The 14,883-nt window shown below is 47.9% G+C and overlaps 1 protein-coding gene across 1 annotated transcript in view; it reads right to left on the bottom strand.

The window, feature by feature from the left end:
- Positions 1–14,883, bottom strand: part of LOC116749083 (OTU domain-containing protein 7A) — a 196,442-nt gene that overhangs the window by 21,299 nt on the left and 160,260 nt on the right. The window contains exons 9-10 of the mRNA XM_032623057.1: positions 5,049–5,176; positions 2,795–2,944 (exon numbers count right to left, since the gene is read on the bottom strand). Of these exons, the coding sequence (XP_032478948.1) occupies positions 2,795–2,944; positions 5,049–5,176 (278 nt within the window). The remainder of the gene's footprint in view (positions 1–2,794; positions 2,945–5,048; positions 5,177–14,883) is intronic.

The following is a 14,883-nucleotide window of genomic DNA, read 5'->3' as shown; positions in this document are numbered from 1 at the left end:
GCACAGAGGTTACCCAGCCAGTGGGAGCCGCTACACGTGCTTTGCTTCTGCTTGTGCGAGGGTCGTGAGGACTGAACGGGTCAATGTGCAGCCCTGCACATTGGTCATGTGAGGGCTGAGGAGGCAGGGACCACACTGCTATTAGGAGCAAGGAGCCCACGACACCGCTGCTCAGAACCCACACTGGGACCAGAATCCACTTATGGGAAAAAAGTCTTTAGAGGTGAAACCACCTGCACCTCTGCAACGCTCCCTTGCTAGGCGGTAACCCCTCCACATTTGTCCTTTTATTGAAGAGCACCTTCATATTGGCCTTGAAAGCATCCATAAGCAGTATCTGGAAGGCCTGAAAGGAAGCTCAGTGCCTCTGTGAGGAGGGAGCTGGGCTCTGAAGGCTCTGCTCAGCAACTGGAGATGCCAGCCCTGGGACTTTGATCTCTCCCTGACCACAGAGTCTCTGGGAGACTGGATGAGAGGCCCCACACCTGGCCTGGATCCCTGGTCCTGAGAAGGGCCCTCTTTTTTAAATTTTCTAAATGAAACACAGCCAATTTTATTCAAATTCTCCAAAATTTATACTCGATATGTTAATTGTTTCTAAAATGTTTCACCTTTAAATCATGGATTATTATTTCACCTTTCTTTTAGAGTTTTTTTTTCATTTTTTTCTGTACAGTTCTTCTATAGAAGCCAAAGTCCTGAGTTGCCCAGTTAGGAGCCTCTGACCTACTATCCTGATTAAGTTTCTTCTTAATATTCATGGCCAACATCTGGCTTCTAAATGAAAGGCTTTTGGTCTTTTCAATCACTTGCTGATAGGGTGAGGCTGCAGAGAAAGGGCCCTCCTGTCTCTCAAGAGCCACGGTGAGCTTTGAGAAGACCTGGAAGCCATTAGGGAGGTGCCAGCTCTCACTGGCCAACACGCAGAGAGACAACAGAAAAGGCAAATGGCACCTAGGCCTTAATGACGAAACATGTCTTCCTATGGCTAAAGTGAGACGTCTGTAAATAGCACAGGAAAAGGACGTGATAGTCCCCTTACAGCCAGTGGCAGCCCTGCTCCCTCTCCTTCTGGACTCACATCACCACAGGATGAGCCACCATGGATTTCCTGGGACCACATCCTATGGCAGGGACCCTGAAACTGGTCAGTCTTTCCTTCTTTTAGTATCCTGGGAGTTCTCTGTCTAACCAGACACAGAAGTGAAAAAGGAAGAGCTTCCTTTTATTTGCTCAGTTGGTCACACATCCATCAGCAGTTAACATTCCAAACAAAATCCTGCCATTTCCACAGCAGACACATAATGCATTGACTGAAGACAGGCCCCACATGAGTCTATGTGACTGGTGGTTGGAGTTGTGCAGTGCACAGCCTGTGGGCCCAGCCCGGCAAGCCTCTCTGCAGCATTGAAATGGCTCCTGGCAGGAAACTCCCATGTAATGAATTGAATGGAAAAATCCATCTTTTGATTCAAAAGCTTACTTTAGAGCAGAGGCTGGCAAACATTTTCCATAAAGCGCTCATTAGTAAATATTTTAGTCTTTGCAGGCCACACAGCCTCTGGGGTTGCTTCTCAACTCTGCTGTTAGGGCACAAAAGCAGTAGCCATAGACAATACGTCTTTGAACAAGTGTGGCTGTGTTCCGATAAAACTTTATTTACAAACAGGCAGTGGGCTGTAATTTGCTGACTCTCTGCACTAGAAGGGCTTTTAATTAATTATTTATTTGTTTGTTTATTAAGTGTAAGTTTATTACTAGTCCAGAGTTTTAATATTTTGATCATCTGGTTGGTCTAACAAAGTAGACGGACTTTTAAAAATTACATCTGAGGGCTTCCCCGGTGGCACAGTGGTTGAGAGTCCTCCTGCCGATGCAGGGGACACGGGTTCGTGCCCCGGTCCGGGAAGATCCCACATGTCGCGGAGCGGCTGGGCCCATGAGCCATGGCCGCTGAGCCTGCGCGTCTGGAGCCTGTCCTCCACAACAGGAGAGGCCACAACAGTGAGAGAGGCCCGCGTACCGCAAAAAAAAAAGAAAAAAAATTACATCTGAGATTAATTACATCCATATAGTATATGCGTACATGTGAAAGGGAACCATAGTGAAAGTTATTTAAGGGTGGCTTGATTATTAATTTGCTTCATAATTTAAATTAAAAGTTGTCTGTGGCATTATTTTCTTTTTTAAAAACGGAAGTATGATTGATTTACAATGTTGTGTTAGTTTCAGGTGTACAAGCAAAGTGATTCAGTTATACATATATACGTATATATTCTTTTTCAGATCCTTTTTCCTTAGAGGTTATTAGAAAATATTGAGTATAGTGCTATATAGTAGTTTCTTGTTATTCATCTATTTTATATATAATAGTGTGTATATGTTAATCCCAAACTCCTAATTTTTCCCTCCTCCCCTTTCCCCTTTGGTGACCATAAGTTTGTTTTCTGTCTGAGTCTGTTTCTGTTTTGTAAATAAGTTCATCTGTATCATTTTTTTTAGATCCCACGTATAAGTGACATCGTATGATATCTGTCTTTGTCTGACATCACTTACTATAATAATCTAAGTTTCTTAGTATGATAATCTATGATAACGATAATCTAAGTCCATTCCATCCATGATGCTGCAAATGGCATTATTTTCAATGATAATTTTTTGCATGCATATGGTAGTTTTAGGCAAAACCTATCATTGCTGAGTGCGCTTCCCAGGGAGGTCTCCATATTCCGCCTCCTGCCCCTCCCGGCCCACCCCTTCCCCACCTTGCACTGTTACGTGGCGGCGGGCGTACCTTGTTCTCTCTGCTGGTCTCTCTGCTCCATGGACACAAGGGCAGAGAAATGCGCTTGGTCGTAGGCAAGAACCAGAGGTGAGCAGTGGCATCTGTTGGGAGGCACCTCCAAGGGCAGGTAAATCCCTCCGAAGGGGATTGGAGCAAATGCTGCAGACACAAACAAGGGTGAGGGCATGTGGATCTGGAGGGGGCGTGGACAGCATCCCTCACTGTCCTGGGGGAGGTGACAGGGCGGAGGGAAGGGAGGGCGGGCTCAGGCTGCAGCCCCGGGCGTTGTCATCTGTCTTCTACTCCACAGCAGAGGGGCCTCCACCCACCTGGCAGGAGCTCCCTGGGAGCTAGGTGATGCTTGCCACCAATGGATAGGGAAGCCCAGGCTCACAGGGGCCAGGCCCATTAGGCCCCAAGTCCTGTACCTGACCAGGGCACCCTGCTCCACCTGCCTCCTTGGGCAGAGTCCTCCTGGCTCGTTTGCCCCTGCGCCCTGTCAAGCTGCACCCTAGGAACAAGCAGGGCTGAGGGGATTCTGCTGTGACCTGCCGGGCCTGCCTGCTGCCCTGAGTCTGGCCAAGGTGATCAAAACACCCACCCCAGATGGTCAGCCAGGACGTGTGCTGATGGCCACCTAGAAACTCGTGTTTTCCTGAATGTACTTATTCCTCTCCTGTGTTCACAAAAGCATCTGCATACAGAACAACGTATGTGCTGCGTGAGAGCTTATTTGTTCTAGGTTTTGAGAAGCTCAGTGAGAGCACTCCAGGCCCAAGTCGTGAGTCAGATGGGAAAGGAGGGACAGGGATCAGCTCCTTTAGCAACCGGGACACAGTCTTGTTCATTTCCTTACCAATGGGGGAAAAAGCCTAAATCCTCACTGAAATACAGTAACTACTGGAAATACCTGCCCTGACACGGCATCTGTTTTTTAATTACAAAGAACCTTGCCTCTTGGCCTCAGACTCAGTGACTCACTGCCCTTCTGTGGAAGGAAAAGACAGTCGACATCAGGGATGTCTTTGATGAGATCAGGATTCCTCCCCACCCTTGCTTTGTCTATTATCAGTGACCATGGTTCTGCCCCCCTCTCTGCTGAGAGGCAGGGTGGGTCCGCCTTTGAGAGGGCTGCACCCTCCAAGACAGGTGCAAAGGAAGGAAGTGTGGACCCAGCTCTGTGGGATCTGATGAGTACAGGGACCCCGATGGGAGGCCGGGCTCTGCACCCAGAGAGCTGCAGACCCCGGCAGGCCTGTGTCACTGGGAGTGACCAAGGTACTCCCAGCTCCCTGCCTTCTGTGGTAACCACAGCCACGAGAGGCAGGACACTTACACTAGGGTGACCTTCCTGATCCATCCACCATCCTGGCCCCTCCTGTGTCCCTCCTTTTCAGAGAGCATGGTGCCCTGTGGGCTCCGGCAGAAAGGCTGGAGGGAGGACACACGTGGAGCCCTCCCTGCCTGGGTTGACCCTGCTTCCTCAAGGCCTCAGCTGAAGGCAGGGGCACATTGTGTGGCCTCTCTGAGCTTCGGGCTCCTCGTCTGTAGAGCGGGAGGCAGTGTCTACCCTGGGAGGTAGTGGCCTGGCCGAGGGAGAGGGTGCACATGATTGGCAGTGCAGCGGGTACCGGCCTTGGGAAGTCCTCCATCCCTTCCTCCTTCTCCCCCAGCCCTGGTCCCATCACAGCCTTGCGGATGACTTTGCATTTTCTGCCTTTCTTGTTTCTTCTTTAAGACACATGCGAGGGGCAGGAGGGGACTGGAGTGGCTGAGTGGCCAAGTGGCCCTGGGATGAGGCCGGCACTGCTGGAGGGTGTGGGCAACAGGTGGGCCCGGAGCCCCTCGGGGTTCATCCCCACCCCCACTCAGCCACATTTCTCCTGCCGTGGACACACGGGGTGGATGGACGGCCAAGAGTAATCTCTCCTGGGAATTCCCTGGCTGTCCAGTGGTTAGGACTCTGCACTTTCACTGCTGAGGGCCCGGGTCCAATCCCTGGTCGGGGAACTAAGATCCCACAAGCCGTGTGGCACGGCCAAAAAAAAAATAAAAAAGAGTAATCCCTTATCTACTGGGAGGAGCCAGAAACATGTGGAGTCGAGGAGAAACGAGGAGAAATAAGACCTTTGTCCAGGCAGAGTAAGGCTCTGTGTCCTTCTGGAGGCTCAGCCATTACGTTGGACTGTCCCTTCCTTACTCGGGATGTTACGCTTTCTGGGTGATGAATAAAATACATCTGTTTCATTATGAGTAAACTTACCTTCCCCGCCTGAGTCCCTCAGCATCGTATCTGCTACGACGACGATGGGCCTCCTTAATATGTGGGCAAGGACGAAAACGTGGAACTCCTCCAGACTCTCGTACACAGGGTCCTCGGCGTTGTCCATGCTGGGGACACAGTGAAGCAAGCCTGTCACTGGAGCGAGTCGGGACAGGGAGTGGAGGACAAAACACCTCCCTGTGGCCCTTCCCTGAGTGGACCCTGGCCGTCGCGGCCAGCTGAGGCCACGGCCCCCCTCCACGCCACTCGATATTGGCAAGCACACTGAACCCAGCTCTCCACCCTGACCATGGGGTGGGTGGTCTCAGGAGAGAAGCCGAAGCAGAGAACCTGACAACGTGGGCAGCCAGCTCCCTTTAAGATGCAGTCTCCCTGGGGGCAGAGGCGCCCAGAGTGTGTGACAACATGGGGGCTGGTTCTCTGGGCGGGTTGACGAGGATGCAGTTGGGGCAAGAGGCATGGAGGTTCCCCCTTGGGTTCATGCTCACAACCAGCAGCTTAGGCTGAAGCTTTACCCTCAGGGGGTCAGGTGTGCCTGGGCACGTCTGATGGGCCGGTGGGTCCACTGCTACCAAGGTCTGTGGGCCTTTCTGGGGGATACCCCGACTGAAGATGGTGGTAAGAAGGCTGCCTTGAGTGGTAGTGGAGGGAGTGACAAATGCCCAACCCAGGCCACTCGGACCCTCCCCAGCCATCCCCTGGCTCTTCTCTGAGGCTCAGGGGAAGAGTGGGCTCCAAAACCTGCATCACTCATGACTCTAGGACATGGGCAGAGAACTGTAGCCTTGATGTCTCTCAACAACCAGGCCAGTCCAAAGGGAAGAAGCATGGAGAGAGGAAGGCCAGTGCCCTGAGGTTGATGGGGCCTCTTGGGCACTCGAATGGGGCGGGGCAACCAGAATTAACTGAGGGTGGTCTCTAAGCAGGTGGGGCAGAGTTAGCAAGTGTGGCCCTGCTTGAGAATTCTGGGGTGGGGTGGCCTGGGGAAAGGGTTCTATGTACATAGCCTGCAGCCAACTGCTTGTGTGGCTTCTAAAACAAAGGCTCTGAATCCTTGGGGATGCCTCATAATCACCTGGGGAGTTTTGTTGTTATTGTACCAATAGTTTTTTCTTGTTCTTTTTTTGGTGACTCAGTACACCTTATTTTAAGACTTAAAAAAAAATGGCAGCACCTAAAAGCTCACAAAAAATTTGCAGAGTATAAGTAGCTTTTTTGTCCTTCTGAACCATTTGAAAGTAAATTGCCAACCTGAAATCCCATCACCCGGCAGAACTTCGTGTGTATTTCCTGTGAGTGGGGTTACGTTCCTGCAGATATATTCTCCTGCATCACCATCAGAACTGGGAATTCGTCTAATCACGAAGGCAACAATGCATCTGTCACCGTGAAAGACCCCAGTCACCACGTGCCATCTGCCCCAGTTCTGGATGGTGTACTGCATTCAGCTGTGGTGTCTCTTTAGCAGTCCTCAGTCTGGAACATTCTTCAGGGTACTTGACGTTCAAGACCTAGGCCGTTTTGAAGACCACAGACCCAGTATTGTGTAGAATGTCCATGGTCTGGGTGTGTGTTTCCTCACAATCAGAGCAGATTGGGTCACACTGCATCCTTCTCGTGGTGTCCAGTTGGGTGGATCTCGTGGCCGTCAGCCAGGCTCCCCCTTGCAGAGCTGCTCCCTTCCTCTCCGTAATTAATAAGCATTTTATGGGGAGGAACTTGGAATCTACAGACATATTCCACTCCTCACCAAGCCTTGATACATTTACTGATTCCAGGCTTCTATTTGATTCACTGTGTTATAATCCATCCATGTGATTATTTTGATGCTCAGATACCCACCCTGGTCAGTGGGGCTTGTTCAAGTGGAATCTGTGTCTGTGTGACAGCCCCTGTCATTTTTTAGAGCACATCCTTGCTTTCCAGCACAAGAAGATGGTCAAGGCTGTGAACTAAAAACGCCGCCTGCCATTTCAGTAAACAAAGGCTGTTGCGGCCATCAGACACTACAGGTGCCCTAACGGTGAGCCCTGAAGGAACTCAGGATGGAAGCAGGATGGCCCCCCCTCCCCCATCTAGCAGTCAGCTGTAGCAGCCACCCCCGACGGTGCACACTGAGGGGACCCAGGATGAAAAAACACAGGATACTGGCCCCAGAGAGCTGAGGTACATATCGATAGGAGTGATTTCAGTGAGCCCAGACTCTTGCATCTTCCCATACACAGAAAAGCACTAAATTCCTTAACTTGAGATGTCTGGTTTTCTTTAATTAATAGTAATCTTTTGACGTTCTGACTACCCGGTATTTGTTACAGAAATGCCTATGTATCCTGGTTCCCCTCCTTACCTCTTTGGAGCAGTCCCTCAGAGGCACCTGACAGTCTGTGTCCCTGGCTTAAGTCCTCAGTTCCATCCATCGAATAAAACATAACTCTCAACTTTTAGGTTGTGTATTTTTTTTTCGGTCAACAAGATTCATCTTGTATCTCTTCTGCTTCAGCCCTGGATTTAGCCATTTCTCCTGTTTTTTTTTTTTTTTTTTTTTAAGATAGTGGATAATGGTGTTTAGAAACCAAAATATGATTATCGCTGATGTCATTGCTCCTAGACTCAGTAAGTAGAGCTGGGGAACGCGCGTGTGTGTGCGTGTGTACACACCCACATGTGTACACAGACATTTTCATCTGTCATCTATCTATCCATCCATCTATTATCTATCTATCTACCTATCATCTATCTATCTGAAACTTTGAGTCCCCTGATACTCCCAATTCCAATCTAACACCCCAGAGTTCATTCTACTTGTAACTCCTTTCTCCGAAAGTGAGAAACCTGGTTTCTACCAATCTTAAGCTATTTCCTTATTTGATCCTGGTATGTAAACAGCCCCCAACCAATGCTGCTTCCCTTCCCCTGAGTTGCCCTCTTCACTCTGTCTGGCTCTGACACCCTGACCTTGGTCTCTGTGTCCTACCACCCCCCCACTCTGCCCACTGCAGATGCCCACCTTGCTTTGATGAACCTATGGATTTAGGACTGAATTTTTCAGGGAGGAAAGGGAAGTGGAAGAAGAGTGTGTTAAATGCATACACACATGCTGAGTCTAACACAATGCACTTGGGTGTGCATTTCCAAACATCCTGGGTAGTTATCCTGTCCAGCCACAGCTCAGAGGGTATGTGAGGTCAAGGGCTCTGAGCAGGTGCTCACTCACCCCTGTCACACGGTGAGAGCTCACAGGCAGGTGTATGGCTGAACGAGACAAGCAGCAGCACGGAGAAGACAGAACACAGACTTACAGTCTGCGTACTCAAGAGAAAAATACCTGACCAGCTACGCAGAGGGGACCCACAACAACCACGGTGCAACGTCTGACTAAGTATTAGGCACCACTGTAGTGGCGTGGCTTTCTGCTCATGCAAAACTCAAAGCAGGGCCATTGTATTTCAAACTGAAAAAACAGCACATATTTATTGAGTACTTGCTACAAGCTGGCACCATGAAAGGCACTGCAGAGGCCCCCAGGTAACATCTGTCCATCCAGCCATCTTTTATCCCTCCATCCACTCATCCACCCACCATCCATCTGTTCACCTGTCCAACCATCCATCCAATCATCCATTTGTCTATTCACCCATCCATCCATCCATCTACCCATATATCCATCCATCCAATCATCCATTTGTCCATCAATTCACCTATCTACCCATCCACCCATCCATTTATCCATCCATCCACCCATCCATTTGTCCATCCATCCATCCATCCATCCACCCACCCATCCACCTGTCCACCTGTCTGTCCATCCATCCCAGATCTGTGCTAGGGCTGGAGCATACAGTTTCACCATATACATCTGGAGGCCTCATGGCCAGACATGGGCAGCAGTGATGGGGGTATAGGCCCAACTGGGAAGGGGTTATGGAGATGAGCCTGGAGCAGAGCGACCTTTCTTCACTCCTGTTTTGGTGTTGAACATGAGAGCCAAAAGTCAACTGTGATTCTGCTCAGTGGCCCAGGAGGTTGCAGAGAGGGTCCCAGCTCTACCCTGGGCGTAGCTGGAGAATCCCAATATCCTTCCTTACTTGCTCCAGCTCCTTGCTCCCAGGGTGCAGGGAGCAAATTTGAACTGGGGGTGGGTCCTGGTTCTGTGCTTTCCCTTCAAAACCATGGCCATGCCCTTGTGCTTCAAAAGCCTCAGTGACTATTCCTGTTCATTAAACGCAGGCTGTAACATTGGCTCGACAACTCCTCAGGCTCCTCTGAGGGGCAAATGGGCTCATGACTGGGACGACACTTTGGAACAGTGACCTGCGCATGTGAGTTACTGTGATGGAGCCCGTTGGTAGAAATCAGCTCCAGCAAAACCAGTCCTGAATATTAATGTCCACTTCTCATCCCAAGGCTTCACATCATCTTCCTGTGAGTTTACTGAGCAAATGCTAGATGCGGGATTGTAAATTGGATCTCGCCTCTGGGAAAAAACACTTAAAATCCCTAAAATACAACACCTAATTGGTGTTGACTGTTAAGAAAACTAACACGCACTATAACTGCTTCATCCTCACATCTGGGCGTGTCTGAGAGCTTCTTCACATGCTCTAGGCCACAACACACCTGTTCCCTCTTCTTCAGTGTGTACCTGGGGAGGGGGAATCAGGAGCATAGGGATACCCCACCCACCCAGTGAAAACCCCCTGAGGAAGACAAGGGGTGACCTGGACAGAGGCTGGGCCAGACCCCCCCCCCCCCCCCGGTGGGACCAAGAAGCAAGAGCGGTGGAGTGAGGTCCAGATGGCATGGAAGTCGGTGGCAGGAATGAAAAGGCACAGTGCAGATTAGGGGATGTCCTGGCTTAAACGGCAGCCACAGCCTTAGAGGCCACCCCAGCAAGAGGCCATGTCATGGACAAGGAAGCCGGTCTGGGCAGCCGGTGGGGTCTTGCCCAAGGGCAGTCACCCGGCCGCCCAGAGGCACAGCTTGGGTGCAGGCCCCCCAGGACACTTCCCCTGTCCCCCTCCCCAAGGTGAGGTGACCACACCTCCTGTTTTACTTAGGAAAGTCCTGCTTTATGGGTCACCAATGGCCAGTGGCCACTCTCCCTCCTCCAAATGTACCAATTTGGATGATAACTTGTACAGTCATCATCCATGGTGATTATCTATGGTGACACAGTTATCAGTTTCTGGTGTACCCTCCCATCCAAACGTATAAGCATACATGGATGGACCTAGAGATTATCATACTAAGTGAAGTAAGTCAGAGAAAGATAAATATCATGTGATATCACTTATGTGTGGAATGTAAAAAATGATACAAATGAACTTATTTACAAAACAGAAACAGACCCACAGACATAGAAAACAAACTTATGGTTACCAAAGGGGGAAAGGGGGAGGGATAAATTAGGAGTTTGGAATTAGCAGACACACACTACTACATATAAAATCAATAAACAATAAGGACCTAATGTACAGCACAGGGAACTCTACTCAATATCTTGTAATGACCTATAATGGAAAAGAATCTGAAAAAGAAATATATATATATATATGTGCACAACTGAATCACTTTGCTGTACACCTGAAACTAACACAACATTGTAAATCAACTATATTTCAATAAAAATTAAAAAAATATAAGCATATATGTGTTTGTGTGTGTATGCATACGCGCACATATATAGGAATATGAATGTATGTGCATATTTAGATTCTATACACATACCCTCCCCCTACCTCTAGGTGAAAGGCAGGGCACTACATGGGCTATTCTGACCCTTGATTTTCCTCTTAACAGTACATCCCAGAGAGGCCTCCGTCATAGTATGTGGGTCTCCTCCCCTCTCACAGCTGCATGGCAGCATTTCTGCCAGTGGTGGGACTCGACCCCTTCTCCCAGGCAGGGTTTGGAGCCATGACGACATCTTTGATGAGCTGGCACATAGGTAGAGAGGGGGGCTGGAGAGTCAGCCTGAGGGGTTCACAGGGGCTGAGGCCAGCCGGTGCCCTGCTGTGGGCCTTTGTATCCAGTCAGGAACTGTGTCTGCCCAGACGGGAAGCTTTTCAAAAAGATTTCCTAAGGCACAGTGTAGGCTGCTAGGGCCTTACTAAACGCTATGGCCTGGGGATCCAGGAGGGAAGGATGGTGGCACCCCTGGCACTTTGAGGGGACCAAGAGGGTCTCGGGCTCAGACAGGAGCTTCTCAACAGTGGCCAGGGTAGGCTGGGGGTGAGGGCTCATTTCACTGTCTAAAATGAATAGGCTGGGGTCATTTGTGTGACAAATATTTACTGAGTATCTGCTCTGGGTATAGCACTGTTGCTAGGTGTGTGTGTGTGTGTGCGCGCGCATGTGTGCACATGTATGCAGGTCTAAGCGGTAGAGACAATTAACAGATGATCAAACAAATAACTATCAGGTGTTAATAAGCACAGTAGTAAAAAGGGGCTGCTTTAAACAGGAAGGTCAGGGAAGGCTCCTGACAGATGAAGAGTTGGCTTCAATCGTATTTTCAATTAGCAATGTCTTTAAAAATTTGACCTGGATTCCACATTTGCAAATGTGAGAACTCGTTAGGTGAACAAACATTCTTCCTGCTTGGTTCACTGGTAAAAGTCACAGCACCTTGAGGAATATTTGTAAGACAGCCTCCTTTTCCACAAGGGGCCAAGCCCTGACCCTGCAGGGTGGGCACCTCCCAGCAGTGGCATGCCACTCACCTTTCCTTAAAAGACTGACTTAAGTTCATATCTCTGAGACTGTGCATCAGGTAACCATTTAGGATTCTAGTTATTTCTGAAAAAGTCCAATAAAAAAGAAAGGCAGCAAACATATTATGAAATTATGTAGGCACAGCAATGAAATTATGGAAAGTCAGTTACAAAATGAGCAGCACACAAGAGAGATAGGGGCCTGGGGTGTCAGTCACTCTGTGGGGGCTGCCCAAGAGTCCTTGAAACGGCCCCCTCTCTCAGCCTCTTTTTCTCTTTGTTCAAACAGCCTCTCAGCCTCCATAACCTGTCTCATCCAATGGTGAGCAAGTAAGCTTTTCTTTTATAAAAGGTTAAAGAACAAAATTGATTACTTTCATCACAAATCTCAGGATAAGTTCTTGATTCTTGCTTTTCATGCCTGTTTTGCATGTGATAAGAGCATGGGTTTATATTTGTGGTCAGTTCCAGGTTCAGATCCTGGCTCTGTCTCTTCTGGGCTGTGGGATGCTGGGAACTGACTTAATTTTCTGAAACTCAGGTTTCTGTCATTGGCCATGATAAGAACAGCTTTGCAGCCCTGCTTGACGCAGAACGTAACACATGTGCTCAGTAGACGACATGGCTCTAATTCCTGCCTGATGATGCTATTCTTCCCCATCTCTAGGGAATCCTTATCCTCTAAGAAGGCCAGCCCTCCCTGCACGAGCTCCCAGTCAAAGGCTGTGTGGGAAAATGGTGTGAGCACTCATCCCACGAGGGCTGGCCTTTGCTCCCCGCCTGCTAATGGCTCAGGTCTGGGCACTGGTGTCATGGGCTCCAGGCAGGAATGCCTCCCCTAGGGGTGTGTGGAGGCACAAGTGCTTAGCTCCGTGCCTGCTGCTCCTGGATCTGGCTCTGTAGGTACACACAGCCCCAAGTGGCCAGCACTGAGCTAGGGTTTGGAAAAGAATCAAAAAGAAGCATTGGGTTGGCTGCACCAACAGGATATTGCAGTCTGAAGGGGAGACAATATAAAACATACACAAGTCCTGCATGAGCAGGGTGCAGGACAGGGCTATGTGCACAGTGGTGCATTCTGGCTGGAGGACAGAAAAGGGAGTCCCAGGGATCCAAAAAGTACCTAGAAGATTATAAAAAGAGGGCTTCAGAAAACAATCCCATGAGGTTGTTTATGAACTCCTGGACTCCCCTCTCCCCAACTCTGAGCTGTGCATGCGTGGATCTGTCCTAATCAGTACACCAAAGGCTCTGACGACTTACTGAAGAGACCCCCGCCCAGGTCACAGACTGCATAATGTGAAGCTTAGCCAAATAGGACAGCAAAGCTTTGAAAACCACAGCCCAGAGAAGGCAGGTTGAAATTTATAGTATGAACCTACCTGATAGAATTAAAAAGTCAACATTTTTCTTAGATTATAAACAAGACTCAGAGTCTCATAAGATCCAAAATGTCCAGGATGCAATCCAAATGTACTCGACATATGAAGAACCACAAAAATCTCAATGCCCAAGGAAGAGAACAATCAAAAGACACCAACTCTGAGTTGGTAGATATCGGAATTATCTGACAAAGATTTTAAAGAAGTCATTATGAAAATGCTCCAATAAGTGATGAAAATTTTAGAACCTAAATATACAACAATTGGAAGCAAAAAATTCACTGAGTGGACTCAACAGCAGATTGGAGATGAGAAAGAAAAAGGGTCAGTAAATCTGAAGATGGATCAACAGATGACCCAATCTGAAGAAGAGGGAGAAGAAAAGATTGACAAAATGAGGATTTCAGGGCTTCCCTGGTGGCGCAGTGGTTGAGAGTCTGCCTGCCAGTGCAGGGGACACGGGTTTGAGCCCTGGTCTGGGAGGATCCCACATGCCACGGAGTGGCTGGGCCCGTGAGCCACAGCTGCTGAGCCTGCGTGTCTGGAGCCTGTGCTCCACAATGGGAGAGGCCGCGATGGTGAGAGGCCCGCGCACTGTGATGAAGAGTGGCCCCCGCTTGCCGCAACTAGAGAAGGCCCTCGCACAGAAACGAAGACCCAACACAGCCAAAAATAAATGAATGAATAAATAAATATTTATTTATTTTAAAAAAATGAGGATTTCAGTGACTTGTCAGTCAATGCCAAAGGTGTAATACTCATGTCATGAGGGTCCAATAAGGAGAAAGAGTACAGTGCCCCTAAAAAGAAAAAAATATTTAAATAAATAATGACTGAAAGCTTCCTAAGCTGTGCAAAGATACAAACCTGTAGATTTAAGAAGCTCAGAGAACTAAAGAGGATAAACCTAAAGAAACTCATGGCCAGACACAACAAAATCAAATTGCTGAAACCTAAGGACAGAGGAAAAATGTTGAAAGCAGCCAGATAAAAGTGACACTCTCAACAGGGGAACAATAATTCCAATGACTGTAGATTTCTCATCAGGAACCACTGGAAGACAGAAGAAGGAGAAACAAGATTTTTAAAGGATGTTAAACTAGAATTCTATATCCAGTAAAAATATCCTTCAGGTATAAAGGTGAAATAAACATATTCTCAGATGAAGAAAAGGGGATACATAACCACCAAATCTCCCTAAAAAAAGTAAAGGAAAATGTTCAGATTGAAAGAAAATGATACAAGAAGAAATGCTGGAATATCAGAAATGAAGGAAGCACAACAGTTACAGTCATGATCTGCATACATATTAACAGACTATCCTTTTCCTCTTGAGTTCTTTAATATATATTTGAAGACTCACATTAAAATAATTATATTGGCTGGTGGGGTAGTTAAAGTATGTAGATGCAATACATAAGAAAATTAAAACATAAAGGAGAAGATAAGGGACCCATATTGTGACAAGGATTTTGAATTTCACTTGAATTCCAAAAGGGATTGCTTAAAATATGTATATTGTAATTACTACAGCCACCACTTAAAAATTATATGAAGAGATGTTAAAATCACAAAAGTTAAATTAAAATAGAAACTTAAAAATTCAAATAACTGAAACAAGGAAAGGGGAACATAGGAACAAAAAAAAAACACAAAAGGAAAAAGAGAACAAATAATAAAATGAAAAACCTAAATTCAAGCATGTCAATCATTACATTA

The sequence above is a fragment of the Phocoena sinus genome, chromosome 2 (genome assembly GCF_008692025.1).
Source record: "Phocoena sinus isolate mPhoSin1 chromosome 2, mPhoSin1.pri, whole genome shotgun sequence".
NCBI classification, from domain to species: domain Eukaryota; kingdom Metazoa; phylum Chordata; class Mammalia; order Artiodactyla; family Phocoenidae; genus Phocoena; species Phocoena sinus.
This window is presented reverse-complemented; position numbering and strand designations above follow the sequence as displayed.